The sequence below is a fragment of the Thermobia domestica genome, chromosome 8 (assembly GCF_964235325.1).
Source record: "Thermobia domestica chromosome 8, izTheDome1.hap1.1, whole genome shotgun sequence".
Classification (NCBI taxonomy): domain Eukaryota; kingdom Metazoa; phylum Arthropoda; class Insecta; order Zygentoma; family Lepismatidae; genus Thermobia; species Thermobia domestica.
The window spans coordinates 152,092,142-152,113,297 of NC_137461.1; the positions used below are offsets into that span (position 1 = coordinate 152,092,142).

Consider the following 21,156-nt stretch of genomic DNA (forward strand, 5'->3'; position numbering starts at 1 on the left):
GCCATAGTAGACGGGACCTACTGATTATTCGTGAAATCCAAAGCACATGAGCTCTCGCCGGGAATCGAACCCGGGTCTCTCACGCCAAAGACACGTTCGCTAACCACTTAGCCACGAAGAAGCTCAGAGCTCATATTAGTAAAGAAGAAAGCACATTATGTTAATTTCAGTTCAGACAACTAAGTACGACGACTGTTATATCAATATTTTTCATCTTTAATATATTATGATAATGGTCAATCTTATTTGATAATGTGAGTTTTAAAAATAGCATCCTCTTTTCTGTAACTCACTACAGTAGACAAGTTGAATTTCACACAGTGTACAAAAGAGGGGAAGGGATTACAAAGTACGATGGACTTTAATTCCTAACAGATAAACAAAACCTTAGTTGTAAAATTCAGCGTTGCAAAGAACATGTGTGATTGACTCATAGCTACACAATATATTGATAGAATGAAAGTCTTAATTTTAGTACTCAAGCTGCCCGCAGGCGTGGCTTCTGTGTCTTGTAACATTAAGTTTAAAAAACAGACACAAGGTCAGTTGTCAGTTGTTTAGTTCTTTTTAAAAAAACAGATAGGGCGTTTTTTGGTTTATACAAATCATATTTGCCAAATTGTTGTTTGAAGCCTCTTTATTTCTTCTAAAAACAATATATCCAGATGCACGGAAGCCCACAGTAATTGTAGTAGAAAATTGAAAAAATATCTTTATCATTCAGATACTTTATTATTATTATTATTATTATTATTATTATTATTATTATTATTATTATTATTATTATTATTATTATTATTATTATTACATAATATTTTTCATTAATCCTCAAGCAATTAATAACGTTACTTAGCAGCACGAGTAAAAGTGCGTGGGAACGCGGACTTTGTCCGCCAACTCCAAAAAAATTGTACGGCGTCCCCCCAGTTCCTAAGAAATTACAATGGGCAAAGATTGGCATGTCGGACGGCGTGCGCCATGCCGCTATCTGTCGTCCCCCTACATTTCAGATTCACTTTTACTCCTGCTTAGCAGGAAAACCATACCAGAGTTTGTAGAACCCCAGCTTCTCTTTATTGATAAAAATCGTAATTTGGCAGTTATAAAAAGCAATATTTATGTGTCTACAGATAGAAGAGAGTTGACCATGGAAGTTACTATTGCCACGTATAAAATTGAATCCTGTATTCAACACTAATTACGTATAAATCAAAGAAATTTAAGAAAGCGAAATGTTACACTTTCTCAAAAGTGAAATTAATATAATTAATAAAAAATGCATTCATTCAAAAACTCAAGGATAGCAAATGCACCCTCTTAAATCCGCTTGAGAGCGTTCGGGTCCAAATTCAAGTAAAGTTAAAACATGTAAGACCCAGGTTTGATTTCCGGTGGGAGTTCATGTGGTTCGAATTCGACGTTAATTAGTAAGTGCACGTCTCATATAGCTTCGCTGCTGAAAGGGACATTAAGCACAAAATTAACTCAACAAAAGTTAAAACAATGAGAAACTTTCCAACTGTTTTGGCGTATGCAATTGTAGGTTAAATAAAATTACATACACTATTTGATAATGGAATCATCGTCAGAAATACAGTATACAATAACGCAAACTTTTCGAGGAGGGTTTGTCTGAAGATACATACAAATATTGAAAATAGATTAAAAAGATGCAGAAATACTATTTTATCGCGTATGAACTTGAAGTTTCTAGAACAGCAAGTTCTGACCACACATTAACATCATTGATCATCATAATATTGAAACCTAGCCGCCGAGTCAGGGTATGATCAAGGGATGGACTAAACAATAGTTTCCAACTTTTTTCAGTGTAAATAAAGTACTATTGAAACCCATTTTATCCACTGTATACCAGAGCGTTAAGGGAAAGGGGCTTTAGCCCCTATAACATTTACCGTGTATCCGCGCCTGTTGAAACTACTGTAATTCATATTTCATAACTTCGCAGACGGCACGATCAAGCACTGAATCTAATGAAATCTTACTACGTATTAATTATCGAGTGTTTGCACTTTTTCTATTAAAGCTCACAGCATATTCTATTCTAATATAAATTGTCACTCATGTAGTGTGTGCTCATAATAAAAATGTTTTGATTTAAAACAAAATGAAACGGTTGAGGTGGACTCTGCCGAGTAGAAGACATGCAATTTATTAAATCGCCTCGCAACCTACTTGGCCACATACTTAGGTTACACTCTTCACTTTTTCTCCATGCTATCTAAAGTATCGAGTAATCTTAAATTCGCATTGCCGGTTCGGGTTTTCTAACAAGAATTATTATGTTGCAACTTAATTTGGATGCAAAATCCTTACTTAATTAGCATTTAAGAACTTTGCAGTGTGCATTAAAATGATGACAGAAATATAGTAAAATCTCAGTTTCAAATTTCATGTCTACCTTGAAGCCAAATACCTGTGCTGTCTTGTCTTTTAATGTTGATAGGAGCAGAAAGTTGAAATTGATCTCAATTTTTCGCTTATGTCATCTTAAATTTCCACTATTTGTTCATAAAATTTTACAGAAGAATAATGAAATGAAAACTATATGTTTCACGTCCCACGATTATGCCGGTTAGGATAAATTAGACGGTAATGATCAGAGATGATTGAAATGGTGGAATGAAGAAAGTTTGAGGAAACGGGAGAACCCCGAGAAAACCCACGAGCACGGTGTTTGTCCACCACAAAGTCAATAAGGCGCGAGATGGGATCGAACCAGGGACCCCAAGCACGCTCTATCACTGAGCCACCGGGTCACCAAAATTTTAAAGAAATATTAGTTACTAACAAGTAACACTTTCGATCTGTAACACTCCGATTTTGATAAAATTTGGCAGGTAGATACTACAAATGAAATAAAGGAATACGTGTTTCCTATTTTCTGCAGAAAAAGGGTTTTAAAGGTCAAAAGCCCCAATCCAAAATATTGAAAGTTGAGGCCTGAAAGACAAAAGAAAGTGAACAGAGGTAAACGAAATTTTACACACATATTGCAGAAATAAAATTACGGAATATGTCTTTCGTATTTTCCTGAAGAAAAAAAAAAACAGTTACGTGGAGCACGTGTAATGCCCCGCATTATTCTAGTAATTTTTAGTAGAAACTTTTTTTGAGATTTTGTATATAAAATTTGTTTTTATACATCTGGCAACTCTGAAATTTCCATCTTCCGCTGGCGCGAAAGGGAAGTTGTTACGTTATACATCGTATAATGTAACATGGCCCGGAAGTTTTGGGCAACCAGTATATATATGAATTTAATATTTATTAAATTTTTATTTTTTAATATATAATTAATCAATGACTCGATTTGAAGTAGACCGCAAAATTTGCGTTAAGTTCCTTGAACTAATGATTTTAGTATATTTAGAGGGAAATATATGGTAATATCAGTGGCGGCTCGTACTGTCATTAACAAAGCGTGCTACAATATATATATATATATATATATATATATATATATATATATATATCCGTGTATTTACCCACTGAAGGCGGAAGTTGATATCCATCCTTCGATTCTTAATGCTGGCAAACTTTTCTATCACCCTGGAGTTGAAATCTAGCATGTTGTTGATCAAACTTTTTTCTATCGAGAGCATGGCAAAGGCAGTTAACCTTCCTGACCCACGGAAATTCTTCACGAATGTCTTAATTCTCTTTAGATACGAAAAGCATCTCTCAGGCTCTGCTGTGGACATTGGTATGGTCACTATTATTTGCAAAAGGGTTGTTATTTTGCTAAAATTGTCCTGTAAGTTGTTTTTAAAGATAAGCTGACAGAACCAAAAGCTCAGTGCGAAGTCACTGCTTACCTAACATTGGGTAGCTTTCAACCGCAGTGTCCAGAATATGTTCCGGAAAAATTACTAAAATTTGCAGAATCCAGAAATTTGGCGGCATCCAAATGGCTTGTTTCTCAAACCGATTTCGCGCATCCGCAGAAATGCGATCACATACTTCTTTGGCATTGGGTACTCTGCAAGATATAATCCGCCCACATTTGTTTTCACCAACTGTTGGATGAAACATATCACTTGTCCTAATATTGTCTGTGCCATTCCGAATTTTCTCAATGGCTTAATGAAATATTTAAGTGCTGTTTGTACTTTAATGGCAGGCCTGCACTGAATTCGATTATAGAAAATATTCACATGTGGCATTGTTTTGTGAAAGAATTCTAACCAAAACATGAATTCCCTGTGTCGGATTTCTCTAGTTCTGAAAAGCACTCTTTCGAAACATTTTAATTTTCATAGACGGAATTGACGGTTCGTGACTTGAAATTCCATCGAGTAGCTGATCCACTCGGAATACGTAGTACAGCCACTTTTTCCAAAACAGATACACGCTTTGGGGAGCAGGAGGAAAAATGTGGAAAATCCTGAAAGACTACAGGAAAAAACCCTTGTCGATTGATTTTGAAATGCAGTTCTTTCCATTATCAAATTTAATTGGTTAACAATGGACGTAGTGTGCCAAAGGAAAGTGTTCTTTAATTTTAGATTTACGCCATTAATTGATCCCTTATTACCGATGCCCCATTAAATGTATTTGCTATAATTTTGTTACGATCTGAATCTGTGTTAAAAATGTTCAATTCATTTAATATACACTCCCGACAATTCTGGGCTCCCGGACCTTTTGGATTAAAGAAAATAAAAAAGAGGAGAAAAGAGAGGACCGAGCGGCAAGTGCAGCCAGTAAGCAGAAGAAGAAAGCGAGAAAGAGAAATACTTGGCGCTTGCGCAGATTGTCTTCGGGCTCAACCTAACTCAGCACGGTGGAAGCTATTCTGGGTGTCTGTAAAAAAACGGAAGTGAATAAGGCATATTGAGATCTTTGCTCCATGCTAGAGATATAGGCTTGTATAGTTCAAGCGGGCTCCGTTTAGTACAGACCGCTCGGTTCGTTAGTACAACTTTCACACTGCTGAAGGTGCTGATAATCGCGCTCACGGCTCGAAAAAGATCGTCATGGGAAAGTTCTGTATTTTGTTAATTAACGAACAGTTTAAACAAATGAATAGATGAAATTTTTTTGAACTAGTCTAACACAAGTAACTGAATTAGTCTAACACAAATACACAAACATAGGAAGCGTGCTGTAGCCCGGTAGCCCTACGTCAGAAAACGCTACTGGGTAATATATTTACATTGAACAATTATTTGTATATTTAGCTAAAAATATAATATTATTTTAGGAAAATACGGTTATATCTGGTCGTTTTAAATCCTTTCCAGTCAATTTTCAGTCATATTTTTGGCTTAGGGGATCTTCAAAAGAATTCAAAATTTTTATTTCAAAAATCTTCTTTAAAATTTTATATTTGTAAAGTCAGCCAGGGCCGTACCCAAGGGGGGGGGCCAAGGGGGCCATGGCCCCCCCTCATCAGCTAATGATGTATTCTAAACGAGTAAAAAATTAAACGAAAAATGTAATAAGTTCTTCATTGATACTTTATTCGGTGGAAGTTTCTAATAAAAACATAAATGAATGGGTCCGGTTTATTTTTTCTCTGTCTTATTTTTCTTGACGAATTCGCTTTACACAAGTTAGATAAAAACATTGTGTTGCTAACAATTTTTTTTAACACTTGGATTTAACCAAACATTTTGGTCAGTGTTCCAATATTCGTGCTACCTTTTCTTTTTTTTTTAAAAAAAAAAGCCCGAAACCATTTTATATGAAAGCAAACCAAAAAAAAAAAAATGGTATTAACGCTGAATGTTCTAATTATAAACCAAATACTACTTGTTTGCCCTCTTTTTCTTGCAATATATTCACCACAGAGCTACACCGATGAATAGCATAAGAAATTAACAGATTCTATTTCTCTCTCTACCTGTCTTAGGCTAATAGAAGGCGTTCCTAATTTCCCGAGAGTCTTTTCTTTTTAAATTTTAATTCCTTTATATTTTATTTTATAGGTATTTATAGACATTACCGGCATCTACGGCCTTAAAGCCTGCAGGCCAGTAGTCAGGATTATTTCATTGGGAGGGTACAGCCTTTTAATGGGAGGGCCTACTAAAACCTTATATATATTAAAACATGTTAAACAATTTATGTTGATTTGTCACTTGGGGGGCCCGGCCCCCGTGGGAGCCCCGTAGCTACGGACCTGTACGCATGAGGGATGACATCCCTCGCCATGCCCACTATTATGGGAAGGGGAAGGATGAAGGTAATGGCGAAGTAAAGAAGTGGCCTGGGATCCAACCCTGACATTTGCTTGGGATGAGTGAGGTAAAAACAGAAAAAAATCTCAATTGGAATTTCTGGCCAGAAAAAGTTGTTACACCTTTTCGACCGAGTGGATCCCTCGGAAATGGTACCTGGGACCGCTCGCACCAAACGCGAGAGCTTATGACAGCAGGCTGACAAACTATAATCGAAATCTAAAAGCATCCCGACTGTTTGTTAGAACAATTATCATATTTTTTGTACTCTTTCTTCGCTAAAAAATCAATTCTGATTGTATACATGTACTGCACGTTATTATACATTACTCTGTTAATTTAAACATTTGTGATTATAGAATAATAATTATTATTTTTGAACATTAAAAGTCACGACACTTAATAGCAGATCTACTGTTAAACACAAAAGAAATTAGAAGGAGCCCGGAAACGTCATTCATTTCTTGATTTCTGAAAATTAAATATCAACAATGGACTTTAATGTATAAATCCATGTTCTGGAGAGTAACGTTTGAAGATTAGGGAATTCTGTGATTCTGACATCTAAATACCTAGATTTCGCGCTCGGAGATTTTAATAACTTTTATTTTTAACAGACTGGTACGGGAAGTGTGGTGGTGATTTTGAGCTTCGTACTTCGGTATTGGAGTGGCTTTTGAACTGCACAATAGAGCGGAACGTTCGTCGATGGCTCAATATATGCGACAAAGCTAGCTTGGGAGGTAGCAATAAATCAAGGAACAAACATGGTGCAGTCTTAAGGTCACTGACCCTGTCATTTTTCGCGCTCCGAGGGTGTCTTTCCTTCATCTCTTTTGTGAGAATGAGAAAAAAGAACTGTCCCCACCAGTGCTATGTTGGAAAGCTAGCGGAGTGCGTGTGTATCTGTGTATGTGTTCGTGTCCTTCAGTGCTGAATACGCGTGTTCATCTCTTTCAGGGAGAAGAGTGGTATTTTTTTTTTTAAATTAGTGAAGTGTACTCTGAATTTGTTTTCGGGTTAGTGAAATGAAGCGGAAAGAGGATATACGCAACTTTTTTGTCAAAAAAAGTAAAGAAGCCCCTGAAGATACAACGATTCCTCAACATGAAGTAGCAGAGTCCTCTGTTCATCGCGTAAGTACAACTTCTGCAGAAACCAGCAGTGCATCGACAAACTTTCCCTCTCCGCCTTCATCTCATTCAAATGATATTGGGAACTTCGTTGGCATAAAATTGGATAATTTAGAAAAGGTAAACTTGTTAAAAAATCTTTGGAAACCAGATAAACTATATAATTTTCCCTGTGAAGTAGCACAAGGCCGTAAGCGTTTTTTCCAGAGAAGATGGCTGGAAGACTTTAGTTGGTTGGCCTACTCCCACAAACAAAGAGGTCTGTTCTGTGCGATTTGTGTTCTGTTTACGGAAAAGAAGGAGGCAGGTCACCAGAGTCTAAGTGCACTCGTGACGAAACCTTTTTATAATTTAAAGAAAGCAATAGAGTCCTTCAAACAGCATGAAAGTAACAAATACCATAGATATGCAGCAGCGAATAGGGTGACAGTATGTAATTTAATTGAGGGGAAAATAGTCAGCATCGATCAACAAATTGACAGCCAGAAAAAAATAGAAGTACAAGAAAATAGGAAAAAGCTCGTACCCATCGTGGAAACTATTCGTTTGTGTGGTCAACAGAACCTACCCCTGCGAGGAACACAGGACTGGGGTCGGATTGAGTTGTCAACTCCAAAACATAATGATGGCAACTTCAGGAGTCTTCTGCGATACCGCGTCAAATCTGGAGACACAGTGCTTGAAGAACATTTAAAAAATAGTCCGAAAAACGGCATGTACACTAGTGCTAAAGTGCAAAATGCTTTAATAGATTCGTTTAGACATTTAATACAGTCTAAAATCGTGGACAAAGTAAAACAAAGCAAATATTTCAGTATTCTCGCTGATGAAACAACGGATGTTTCTCAAACAGAACAATTCTCTCTGTGTGTGCGATATGTGGATCTCGATGAGTGTGTGCTTAAAGAAGACTTCCTGTGTTTTGTACCTGTATATGATGTGACCGGAAAGGGCTTATCAGCAGTGATAGAAGACAATGTAAATAGTCTCGGCTTGGACATGAACAATTTAAGAGGACAAGGCTACGACGGCGCCGGAGCCATGAGTGGGGAGTTTAGAGGAGTTCAGGCACTAATCAAGAAACGTTATCCTAAGGCCTTCTACACACATTGTATGTCCCATTGCCTTAATCTGTGCCTTTCTGATGCTTCGAAGGTGCAAAATATTCGTAATGCAATGGGGGTTATATCTGAATGCTGCACATTTATTCGCGCAAGTGCAAAACGAACAAGAATTCTGGAAGATAAAATTAAAGAGCTTCTGCCGAACTGTGACAAAAGTAGGCTACAAAAAGTTTGTGAAACTCGATGGTGCGAGAGGCATGAAGCTGTGCTACTCTTTAAAGAAATGTTTAAGCCTATTATTGCTGCTCTTGAAGAAATGAAAAGTAGCCCAGGGGTAGGCGAAGCATCATTGAAGGCTTCATTACTTTTGCACAGCATCTATAGCACACCATTTTTAGTGTCTTTGCTTGTGTTGTGTAAGTTACTGAGTAACATTCACACTCTCAAAACGGCTGCAGAAGAATGACATTGATCTAGTGAATGCTTTCGCTGAGATCAATCTTATCAAAAAATCTTTGCAAGCTATAAGACAAAAGTCCACATCAGAATTTCAAAATATATTTGAAAATCTTACAGACCTTGCATCCGAACTAGAACTTGAAATATCTATGCCACGAGTGAACAAATTTCAAAAAAAAAAACGGCCGAACATTTCCACTTCGAACCCAGAAACTTACTACCGCGCTTCAATTTTTATTCCGTTCGTTGACGATCTAATTTCTTCACTGGAAGAGCGATTCCTATATCATGGGGAAACCATTTCGTCACTGCAGTTTTTCATCCCTCGGTTCTGTGATGTTCCATTTGAAAAAGTCAGAGACTGTATTGACGTTTACAAAGATGATCTTGATAATCCATTTGAAGATTTAGTGAAGGCGGAGTGGGATTTATGGAGATTGAAGTGGAGAGAGAGTGCAGACCGCCCAGCAACAGCCATTGCCGGATTAGCAGCTTGTTCTCCATCACAGTTTCCAAAAATTTTTACAATGCTTCACATCCTAGCTGTCTTACCAGTGAGCACAGCAACAGTGGAGAGGAGCTTCTCTACTTTGAGACTCCTGAAAACGTATTTAAGAAATGCAACAAGCGAGGACAGACTCACTGGTTTAGCGCTCCTGTATATACACCGCCACGTAAACGTAACAAACGATGAAGTAATCACCTTCTTTGCTCAGTCACATTCTCGGCGTCTTCAGCTGACTTTATAGGTGAGTAGGACCTTCGTTTATTTTATTACATTTCTGCTTGTTTTTATATGTTATTTCAGCCTTGTGTTTATGTTGTATGAAGTTGAACCTAGATTTGGGATCCGTTTGAACCTAGATTTGGGATCCGAACATTTTTCGTTTAATTTACTCATGTTCATACCCCCACCCCCATATGCCACTAACGGCATAGTATTTATGGGTTCACACAAACTAATGTCCCAATGACACGCTTAGTTTCATCTATTTAGCTTATTACATAAAGTGTAGGTATGTTTTTTTAAAGTATTCTGAGTGTGATGCTGCCCCCCCCCTCAAAAAAATCCTGGGTACGGCCCTGAAGTCAGCCATAGTAGCTTCTTGAAGCATCTCTTTGTTTAATCTAAATTAACTGTGATTGGATCTTCCGCAATCACAGGTGTGGTTGAGATTTTTCGGCTTCTTTGATCTTGAGAGAAACTCCTATCATCGTATAATTACGTCACAATTGGGAATCTTCTTCCTGTTGCCTTTGTTCTTTTGGTTGATGAAGCCGCCATGATCAGATGGGTAGTGCGTCTGATCTGCAGAAAATCTACAATTTAATTCAGTGTGGTTAGCTGCTAGTGTACTATTTTGGAGTACGAACTCCTGAGGACTGCGGCGCAATTCAAATTAGTTTTGACTTGCTCATTGTGGAAGGGTGAAGGAGAGCAAGCTGCTGGCGTCAGGTTTGCACGTTGTTGTAGAAACCCGAAGACATGGAGTTCCAGTCTCAAATATTTTGAAATATCCAAAATACTTGCCGGGGCAAGTAGGATAAAGGAATTTGGTAAAGTATGAACTGATGGATTATTGCAGCACGTAAGTGGTAGAAAGTAACGTTCCAAATTATTGTTGTTTTGGCCAAGTTGAAACCTACAAAATTTCTAACCTCTTTCGGATTGGGAAAAAGTGTTATGTTATTGGCGTGGTGATGTCCACCAAAATGTGCTAAACGCTGCGTAGTTTTCCCTAAGTTATACAATATATAAACTCTGCGATGTGACATAAATCATTCGTTCAATGGGGGGAAGGATTGTTCTTTTGGAGTTTCAGTGTGGACGTTTGTTACCAACAGTCCATGAAATGTGTGTACTTTCTAGTACATACATTTCACCCCAAAATTATATTTTCGATATGTAATTTCGTATATTCTTTTTCTGTTATTTATTATTTTTCCGTACTGCTATATCACAGAACAAAATCCATTCTCTGGTTTGTGCTTACCTTCACTGTAGTTTGAATACGATGAGACAAATATATACAAAGTTTCGGCTCACATTGATAATAAGGGTGCTTGCATAACTATTGGTAATGGGAGATGCTCGTCAGCAACAACACGTTCGTTATGTATTTTGAATTCCTTTCACTAGAAACCAGAAGTTCGAATTTTAAGCGCATAGTTTAGGACTTTTTTTTATCTAACAATATACAAAATTAAAGCTGAATGGTTAACGTCCCATACGTCCTCGGTAAGAGGCGGTGTGTGTGCTATATTACTAATCTGTTGAATAAAAGTGATTTTGTATGACTTAGGTTAAGTTAGTTAGATAGTTAGGTTAGGGATTAGGTTAAGTGTACTTTCTTTTCATGTAGATTTATTGAGTGTATGTATTGTCTCGAGATAAAATGTTTTGTTGTGGGAATCAAAGTGGATAGGTCTGAGCTCATACAAGGGAGGTCACCCTGTTGGTATAAATCCTCCTCGCTGACACCACTTGCACAACGGTATCTAAAGAGAGAAATACTAAGAAAAGAAAGTAAAGTATGTAGCACACAGCCGTAATAAGTAGTGCATGTGTAGTACAAGGCTAATGTGATTTTGTAGTAAATGTCGTTATTTTCAATTTTTTTTAACGACTAAACTAAATGAATGTAAAGCTCATTCATGAGAGGTGAAGAGAATATGTAATCAAATGATAAATTTATCCATTCAGCTTTGTAAAGCATTCAATTCGTATGGAATAACCTTCGCGACTTTTGTTTTCTGTTTCGTTTGGATTGTTTCACATCTTACAAGAAGTTAGTGTAATAAAATATATGAGTCGAAACAAAATCTTTCATTATCCAGTACAGAGCTAATTACTTAAATCTATGTAGTAAAGTAACTTCAATAGTATTATTAGTACTCAGAAAGTAGAGTTTTGAAAAGCAGTACGTGAACAGTGTAACGAAAGTATATTATAGCATCTTGAGACGTATAGAATCGATTTCACTTAGTGTGACCGGGGTTGGAATCACAGACCTGCCAGGAAATTTCGCTTCGTTAATAAGATCGACAAAATTCATTTTTGGCATTCAGTTTTCTTTTCGAAATTCCATCCCGTTGCGCGTTTTAAATTCGATTTGAGATTTTTTTTTATCTGAGTCAGTATCTACAAGCATTTAGATTTTCGAAGCACTCACCGTCAGTTTCACTCTTGGGTCAGTATCTTGTTCTGTAGGATTGTGGTTTGTAACCTTATCTCGCGACGGGATGCAGGCTATGAACTGCGGATCGGGGTACTGGACTGCGAGTGAGAATGAAGGAGGCTTAGAAATCTTCATATTTTGGGTCGACTTGAGTTCTATTTTCCGGAGATGATTGGTGTAGTGGATGGGTCAGTGAGTGTTGACAGCTTACCCATCTGGGCCCGGTGGGTTCGCGTTCAGCAATCAGTGACACATTCACGCAACCATAGTCTTGAGGAAAGGGAACATCATACAGAAACACAATATCAGTATCATCATCATCATTTTATAATTTCTTTCGTTTTTGTTACATTTTTATTTTTCATTTTATTTTATTTATTTATTTTACTGACTTACTTTTTTTTGTAAAAAAGTGACGCACTAGACTGAAGACACACACAATGCTGTGATCAAGAAGCTCAATTTCAGCTTGAAAATAAAAATCTTATAGTAGCTTGATTATCTAAAACTGTTGATCGCAACTAACAATATAAATTGAACAGCATCTCAAGGGCTCTAGTAATAGTTAATTTAATGTGACTTATGGTGTAAAAATGAAGTAAGTTGAGTTCTAGTATTCTTTCCAGCTTCGCACATGTGTGCTCGGTTGTAGTGTTTAACTTTTTTCAAAGTATTTACAATTTCGTCGGGAATCTAGGCAATGATAAACTGCCCTGTCTAGAGGAGTGCTACTTGCTGTCCAGGAAGTGTTGTTTACTATGTTTTGGAAACTATTTTTGGACCTTTTCTGCAGTGTTTTTAATAACATAATAATGTCTGCTTAAATTTCGTCGTGGACCCCTTACCCAGTTGATGTTTTGTCCAATTCCAAGAAGTCAGTCAACTTATCTGCAATATTGTTAACTCTAGTTCGTCATTGACTATTTCTCAAGAAGTATAACTTAATTAAAAATGTGTTTAACAGACAGCATCAGGTTCTATCCTGTGTTTTTATCGTGTGCGAAATATTAAATCAATTCATATCCTTAACTGTTTATTCAATCAGCATATTTTGTCGCCGATCTCTAAATGTCAGTGGTGAGTAAATATTTTTATGCGTCCAGCTTACGAATGCAGTTCCAATGTTTGCAGTTAGCTTCTCCTGTGTGCAACTGTGATTTCATCTCGACTCGATACTAGAGAGTATACGAACCTCTCCTATGCTGAAGAATGTCAGTTTTTGTGTTCAGCCCCGTCCTCACATGGGCGTCTAGCTACTCCTCTACGTGGATTTATGTTTGCCAGCTTTATCTGCTGTGCGCCGCCCTGAAATGGAACTCTGCACCGAAGCGCATGTCTAGCTACTCCTCTAGATGTGTTCATGTCTACGAGCTTCACCTTGCTGCATACTGCCCTGCTTTTAAAAGGAACTTTTCACTTGAAGGGAGTGTTTATCTTTCCAGAGAATTAACTTTCTTAGTAAAGATGATGTGTATTGTTTTTTTTTTCTGTTGCGCACCGCCCTGTCTTCCTTGGATGTTCAGCTACATCTCTACAAGAGCTTCATACTGTCAATGTTATTTAATGCATAATTTGCAATGAAGTTAACTTTGTGTGTTTTTCGAAGACTTTGCAATCAGTGCTCATTGGTTGAGCCTTATGTCTACTTTTATTTAGTGGCTATTTGATGAAGATGTGTCTACTTTCAACAGGGCCGGCGCGAGGGGGTCGAGCCGTGCCACCGCCCAGAGCGGCAGGTCTGATGGGCGGCAAAATTTAAAAATGAAAAGAATACAGGGGCGGGGAAATTTGAGAAAGAAAATAATAAAAGGGCCGCATGCAAAAGTACCGCTTAGGGCGGCAAAGCTTCTAGCGGCCCTGCTTTTAATGATGACTAGTTTCCACTTGGCCTTTACAGACCTTGCCTGTTAGTTAGTTGTCCACTTATTGTTGGGAATTGTATCCCATGATGGCAGTGTTTTACTTTGAGCATGCTTGCCCGTCGTTGCAAGCCCCGTTGTTGTTTAAGCTTAGCTTCTAAGCTGAAATATGCTCTTATTTTCTTTGCCCTTCTAAGCGAGCTTCTTAGTGTCTATGCTTAGCTTTTTATACTAAGCAGTTTAAGGTGTCGTGGAATAGCATCATGGAATAGTGAAATAAATCCTAATTTAATGAAGCCACGGAGAGTCAGCTCTTAATAGCTTACACTGAATCTTTGTGTTAAGTTATTTGTGCCATAGTGGAATGTAATGTTAGTCCGGCAGTAGTGTTTCCACGGTGTACATTGCGAACAAAATGTAATGTCTATAGGCAGTTTCCAACATCATTTGTTCTTTTATAGCATCATCCACTTAATCAGTGAAGTTGCATTTTATATGATGGTGCAATAATGCACCTCTTTAGTGCTGAAGCTCCTCTGCAGTTGCTGTGTATGCGGTTACTTGTATCTTGTAGTCATATACCGGTTTATCTTGTAGTCAAGGAAAGACACTTCTTCTGCATGGGTTTTACCAGTGCAAGTGTGAATTATCTCCTCGTTACTTATGTCTTATTAATGGAGTATAAGTGATGTGCTCTAAGTGTTTTAGTGAATGCTATTCAGTTTCGTCTTATTTACGTGTACTAGTTCCTCTTTCTGAGTGGTTTAGATTTAACTTAGGTTTGCCGTGAAGTGCAGCTATTATGCCACCCCACGGCGTTAACTTAAATGTCATTTCTTTTGTCAAACATGCTTTTCCCAGGAACATGGAAGCTTCAAGTTTTGAAAGGTTTTTACATGAATAATACAATGAATTATTATTGACATGTCATTTTCTTATGTTTTAATGTAACCTTTGATCCTGATACAAGTAAGAATATTCTTACTCAAGTTTTCATTCTATGGTTTCTTCATTAATAATGTTTCCTTAGTAAGCGCGCTCACTTGAGCGTTCATTTCAATGATTCTTTATTGATGTATAATTTGTTTGGTTGTGATTTCCATGTAACGATTATTACCACATTTCATTAAAAAGTTACAACCGATTTCTCTTGTCATCCTGTTAAAGGACAAGTGACGAGGTTTAATCTCGTGCTTTGGTCATAAGTACCTATGTTTGCCTTAACTTTAAGTCAGCTATTAAGCCTACTACTTTAATGTTGGGTGAAATTACACCTTAATGATTCAAACTATTACTTTTTTAGTGAAGATGTTTTAGCTACGTTAGAGTGAGAATCTATCCATAGCAGTTTCTGAATATTTTTTCTTAAACATTTAAATGTGTGGTTTGTTTACTGTGTGTAAAGGACATGATATATCACAGTATATTAGATGTGTGTAAAGGACATGAAGAATTGCATCAAAACTTTGTGTAAGAACAATACGAAAAAAGTAAAGTAATACAGGTTTTCCTGTTCTGCGGAAAAACGTTTTTAGGGGGCAAAAGCCCGCCCAAAATTTTGAAAATTGAGGCCCGAAAGTGAGCCGAAGTGAATGAAATTGTGCACAGATATTGTAGACATAAAAGGAGGGAATATGGGTTTCTTATTTTCCTGAAAAAGAGAAAACCGTTTAGGTGGGACACAGACCTTTCCAAAACTTTGATCGTGAAATATCGATAGTGCTAATAACAGTATGTCTGAAGTACTTGAAGGACATGACGAATTGGAACGACACATTGTGTAGGGACAATACGCAAAACAATTAACGAATACGGTTTCTTATTCTGCGGAAAAGCGGTTTTAGGGGGGCAAAAACCATGAGATCCAAAAGGCAACAAGAAATGCACCGAATTGAATTACATTGTGCTCAGACATTGTAGACGTAAAATGAGATAATTGGGTTTCGTATTTTCCTGGAAAAAACAGTTGAGTGAGCCACGGACCTTCTAAACCGTTGATTACGAAATATCAAAAGTGCAAATAAGCATACGTCAACCTTCCTAAAGAATATATAGAATTGCTACGAAACTTCGTATAGGGACAATTTCCAAAACAATAAATGAAACGTGTGTTACCTTTTGTGGAAAAACAGTGTTGGGACCTAGGCCAGACCCGAAAAGACAAGTAAATATTACCGTAATAGCACAGCAAGGAGTGGACAAAAGCAAACGAAATTGTACGTAGATATTATATAGACCCTATGTAAAATAAGCTCTTTCGTGTTTCTCAAGTGTCCGTATCCGTTTTGCTTCAAATGTAGCAGATTTAGAGCAAAGTGGACCTAAATCGACACGTGTTTTTGCTTATGCGCAAAAACATTGTAAGGGCTTAAGGTTCCTCCGGAAATATTATAAAAACGCTATACTGTTTGTGCTTGTAGTTGATCTGAAATTAAAAAAAAAAATCGGATGGAGACACGACACTTGTGAAACACGAAAGGCCAAATTTTACACACCAAATATCTACATACAATTTCATTCGCTGCAGTCAACTCATCCCGCCATTCAAAAGCCTCGGTCCATTCGTATTTTTTCTTTCAGAAAAATACGAAACACGTATTCCCTCATCTCACCTCTACAATAGGTTACTTATGCACATTTCATTTATTCCGGTTCATTTCTTCTTGCCTTTCTTGCGTCAACTTTCAAATTTTTGAGTGGGAGCTTTTGCCCCCAGAGCCCGTTTATCCCCAGACAATAAAAAAACCGTATTCGTTTATTTTTGCGTATTGTTCATACCAAAAGTTTCATTGCAATTCTTCATGTCCTTTACACTAATCTGACATACTCTTACTGACATTTCGATATTTCGTGATCAAATGTTTGGAGTGGTCGGTGCCCCACCCACCCGTTTCCTCCAGGAAAATACAAAACCCGTATTCCCTCATTTTAAGTCTGCAATATCTGTGCACAATTTCATACACTTCGATTGATTTCTTCTTTCCTTTCGGGCGTCAACTTTAAAAATTTTGGGTAAGAGTTTTCTGAATCTAAAACCGTTTTCACGCAGAACATAAAGAACCCATATTCGTTTATTTCTTGGGTATTGTCCATACGCAAAGTTATGTTCCAATTCTTCATGTCCTTTAGACATATCTGACACCCTGTTACTACAACTTTTGATATTTCGTGATCAAATGTTTTGGAGGGGTCCGTGCCCCACCCAAACGTTACCTCCAGGAAAATACGAACCCCGTATTCTCATCTTACGTCTGAGGTATCTGCACAATTTCATTCACTTCAGTTCACTTATTCTTGCCATTCGAGAGTAAAGTTCGAAATTCTGGGTGCTTTTTAACTAAAACCGTTTTTCGGCAGGACATAAAAAACCCGTATTGGTTTGTTTTTGGCGTATTGTTCATCACAAAGTTATGTTGCAATTCTTCAAGTCCATTACACACATGAAGAATTGCATTAACACTTTCGATATTTCGTAATCAAATGTTTGGAGGGTTGGGTGCGCCAACTAACCCTTTTTTCAGGAATATTGGAAACCCGTTTTCCCACATTAGATGTTTACAATATCTATGCAGAATTTCAGTCCGTTCGGTTCAATTCTTTTCGCCTTTCGGGTGTCACCTTTCAAAATTTGGGTGGGGTATTTTGCCGCCTAAAACCGTTTTTCCGCAGAAAATAAAGAAAACAGTCTTCGTTTATTTTTGGGTACTGTCACTGCACAAAGTTATGTTGCAATTTTTCATGTCCCTTTCCACACATCTGACATACGGTTGCTAGCACTTTTGATTTTTCGTGATCAAACTTTTGTAGGGTTGGTTGCACCACCCAACCGTTTCCTGAAGGAAAATACGAAAAAGAGTATCTTTTGTTTACGTCTGCAATATCTATGCACAATTTTATTGACTTCGGTTCATTTCTTTCTGAATTTCGGGCGTCGTCTTTCAAAATTTTGGGCAGGGGGTTTTGCGCCCTAGAACCGTTTTTCGGCAGAAAATAAAAATATAGTATTTGGTTACTTTTTGCGTATTGTCCATACACAAAGTTATGTTACAATTCTTCATGTCACTACACACATCGGACATACTGTTATTAGCACTTTCGACTGTCGTGATCAAGGGTTTGGAGGAGCATTGCCCCACCCAACAGTTTTTTCAGGAAAATACAAAACCCGTATAATCATTTCACGGCTACAATATCTGTGCAAAATTACATTGACTTTGGTTCACTTCTTCTTAGCATTCCTTGACAACTTTCAAAATTTTGGTTTGAGTTCTTTCTCAAGCTAAAACCAATTTCTCTCCAGAAAATAAAAGAAAAGTGTATTCGTTTATTTTTGGCGTTTTGTCGGTACAAAAAAGTTTATTAGCAATTCTTCATGTCCTTTACATACATCTGACATAGTGCTATTAGCAGTTTTGATATTAGGTGATCTAAGGTTAAGAGGGGTTCGTGCCTCACCTAACCATCTATTCCAAGAAACTACGAAACCTGTATTCCTTCATTGTATGTCTACAATATCTGTGAAAAATTTCATTCATTGGGGATCACTTTTTCATGGCTTCAGAGCGTCAACTGTCAACATTTTGGGGTGAGTTTTTTTGACCCTCAAACCATTTTCCCGCAGAAAATAAAAAAACCCGTATTCCTTTAATTTTTTGCGTATTGTAAATACGAAAGGTTTCGTTGCAATTCTTCATGTCCTTTACACACATCTGACATATTCTTACTAACATTTTGATATTTCGTGATCAAATGTTTGGAGGGGTCCGTTCCCCATCCACCCGTTTCCTCAAGGAAAATACGAAACCCGTATTCCCTCATTTTAAGTCTGCAATATCTGTGCACAATTTCATATACTTCTGTTGATTTCTTCTTTCGTTTCGGGCGTCAACTTTAAAAATTTTGGTTAAGAGTTTTTTGAAGCTAAAACCGTTTTCACGCAAAACATAAAGAACCCATATTCGTTTATTTCTTGGGTATTGTCCATATGCAAAGTTATGTTACAATTCTTCATGTCCTTTAGACATATCTGACACCCTGTTACTACAACTTTTGATATTTCGTGATCAAATGTTTCGGAGTTGTCCGTGCCTCACCCAAATGTTACCTCCAGGAAAATACGAACTCCGTATCCCCATTTTACGTCTGAAATATCTGCAAAATTTCATTCATTTCGGTTCTCTTCTTCTTGCCATTTGAGAGTGAAGTTCGAAATTTTGGGTGTTTGTTTCTCTAAAACCGTTTTTTGGCAGGACATAAAAACCCGTATTGGTTTATTTTTGGCATATTATCCATCAAAAAGTTATGTTGCAATTCTTCATGTCCATTACACACATCTGAGAAACTGTTACTAGCACTTTCGATATTTCGTAATCAAATGTTTGGAGGGCTTGGTGCGCCATCCAACATTTTTTTCAGGAATGTACGAAACCCGATTTCCCACATTAGATATTTAGAATATCTGTGCACAATTTCAGTCCCTTCGGTTCAATTCTTTTTGCCTTTCGGGTCTCAACTTTCAAAATTTGGGTGGGGCATTTTGCCGGCTAAAACAGTTTTTCCGCAGAAAATAAAGAAAACAGTCTTCGTTTATTTATAGGTATTTTCAATGCAGAAAGTTATGTTGCAATTCTTCGTGTCCTTTACACACATCTGACATACGGTTGCTAGCACTTTTGATTTTTCGTGATCAAAGTTTTGTAGAGTTGGTTGCACCACCCAACCGTTTTCTGAAGGAAAATACGAAAAAGAGTATCTTTAGTTTACGTCTGCAATATCTATGCATAATTTTATTCACTTCGGTTCATTTCTTCCTGAATTTCAGGCGTCGTCCTTCAAAATTTTGGGCAGGGGGTTTTGCGCCCTAGAACCGTTTTTGGGCAGAAAATAAAAATATAGTATTTGGTTACTTTTTGCGTATTGTCCATACACAAAGTTATGTTACAATTCTTCATGTCACTACACACATCGGACATACTGTTATTAGCACTTTCGACTGTCGTGATCAAGGGTTTGGAGGGGGCGTTGCCCCACCTAACCGTTTTTTCACGAAAATACAAAACCCGTATAATCATTTCACGGCTACAATATCTGTGCAAAATTACATTGACTTTGGTTCACTTCTTCTTAGCATTCCTTGTCAACTTTCAAAATTTTGGGTTGAGTTCTTTCGCAAACTAAAACCAATTTCTCTCCAGAAAATAAAAGAAAAGTGTATTCGTTTATTTTTGGCGTTTTGTCGGTACAAAAATGTTTATTAGCAATTCTTCATGTCCTTTACATACATCTGACATAGTGCTATTAGCAGTTTTGATATTAGGTGATCGAAGGTTAAGAGGGGTCCGTGCCCCACCTAACCATCTTTTCCAAGAAACTACGAAACCCGTATTCCTTCATTGTATGTCTACAATATCTGTGAAAAATTTCATTACTGCGGTTCACTTTTTCATGGCTTCAGGGCGTCAACTGTCAACATTTTGGGGTGAGTTTCTTTGACCCTCAAACCATTTTCCCGCAGAAAATAAAAGCCCGTATTCCTTTAATTTTTTGCGTATTGTAAATACGAAAGGTTTCGTTGCAATTCTTCATGTCCTTTACACACATCTGACATACTCTTACTAACATTTTGATATTTCGTGATCAAATGTTTGGAGGGGTCCGTGCCCCATCCACCCGTTTCCTCAAGGAAAACACGAAACCCATATTCCCTCATTTTAAGTCTGCAATATCTGTGCACAATTTCATATACTTCGATTGATTTCTTCTTTCCTTTCGGGCGTCAACTTTAAAAATTTTGGGTAAGAGCTTTTTGAAGGTAAAACCGTTTTCACGCAGAACATAAAAAACCCATATTCGTTTATTTTTTTTTTTTTTTTTTGTATTGTCCATACGCAAAGTTACGTTCCAATTCTTCATGTCCTTTACACATATGTGACATCCTGTTACTACAACTTTTGATATTTCGTGATCAAATGTTTTGGAGTTGTCCGTGCCTCACCCAAATGTTACCTCCAGGAAAATACGAACTCCGTATCCCCATTTTACGTCTGAAATATCTGCAAAATTTCATTCATTTCGGTTCTCTTCTTCTTGCCATTCGAGAGTGAAGTTCGAAATTTTGGGTGTTTTTTTTCCTCTAAAACCTTTTTTCGGCAGGACATAAAAACCCGTATTGGTTTATTTTTAGCGTATTGTCCATCAAAAAGTTATGTTGCAATTCTTCATGTCCATTACACACATCTGAGAAACTGTTACTAGCA

At 37.3% G+C, this 21,156-nt stretch overlaps 3 protein-coding genes across 3 annotated transcripts in view; all 3 read left to right on the forward strand.

Moving 5' to 3' along the window:
* Positions 1-7,234: 7,234 nt before the first annotated feature.
* On the forward strand, positions 7,235-8,869 carry LOC145692347 (zinc finger MYM-type protein 1-like). Its single transcript, XM_081767645.1, has one exon. The coding sequence runs from the start codon at positions 7,235-7,237 to the stop codon at positions 8,867-8,869; it is 1,635 nt and encodes a 544-aa protein (XP_081623771.1).
* A 142-nt stretch (positions 8,870-9,011) lies between these two features.
* LOC145692348 (52 kDa repressor of the inhibitor of the protein kinase-like) lies at positions 9,012-9,611 on the forward strand. The gene has a single exon (XM_081767646.1). It carries the CDS (start codon positions 9,012-9,014, stop codon positions 9,609-9,611), a length of 600 nt encoding a protein of 199 aa, XP_081623772.1.
* A 707-nt stretch (positions 9,612-10,318) lies between these two features.
* LOC145691867 (alpha-tocopherol transfer protein-like) overlaps positions 10,319-21,156 on the forward strand; it is a 265,283-nt gene continuing 254,445 nt past the window's right edge. The window contains exon 1 of the mRNA XM_081767176.1: positions 10,319-10,451. Coding sequence (XP_081623302.1) covers positions 10,435-10,451 — 17 coding nt within the window. The 5' untranslated portion in view covers positions 10,319-10,434. The remainder of the gene's footprint in view (positions 10,452-21,156) is intronic.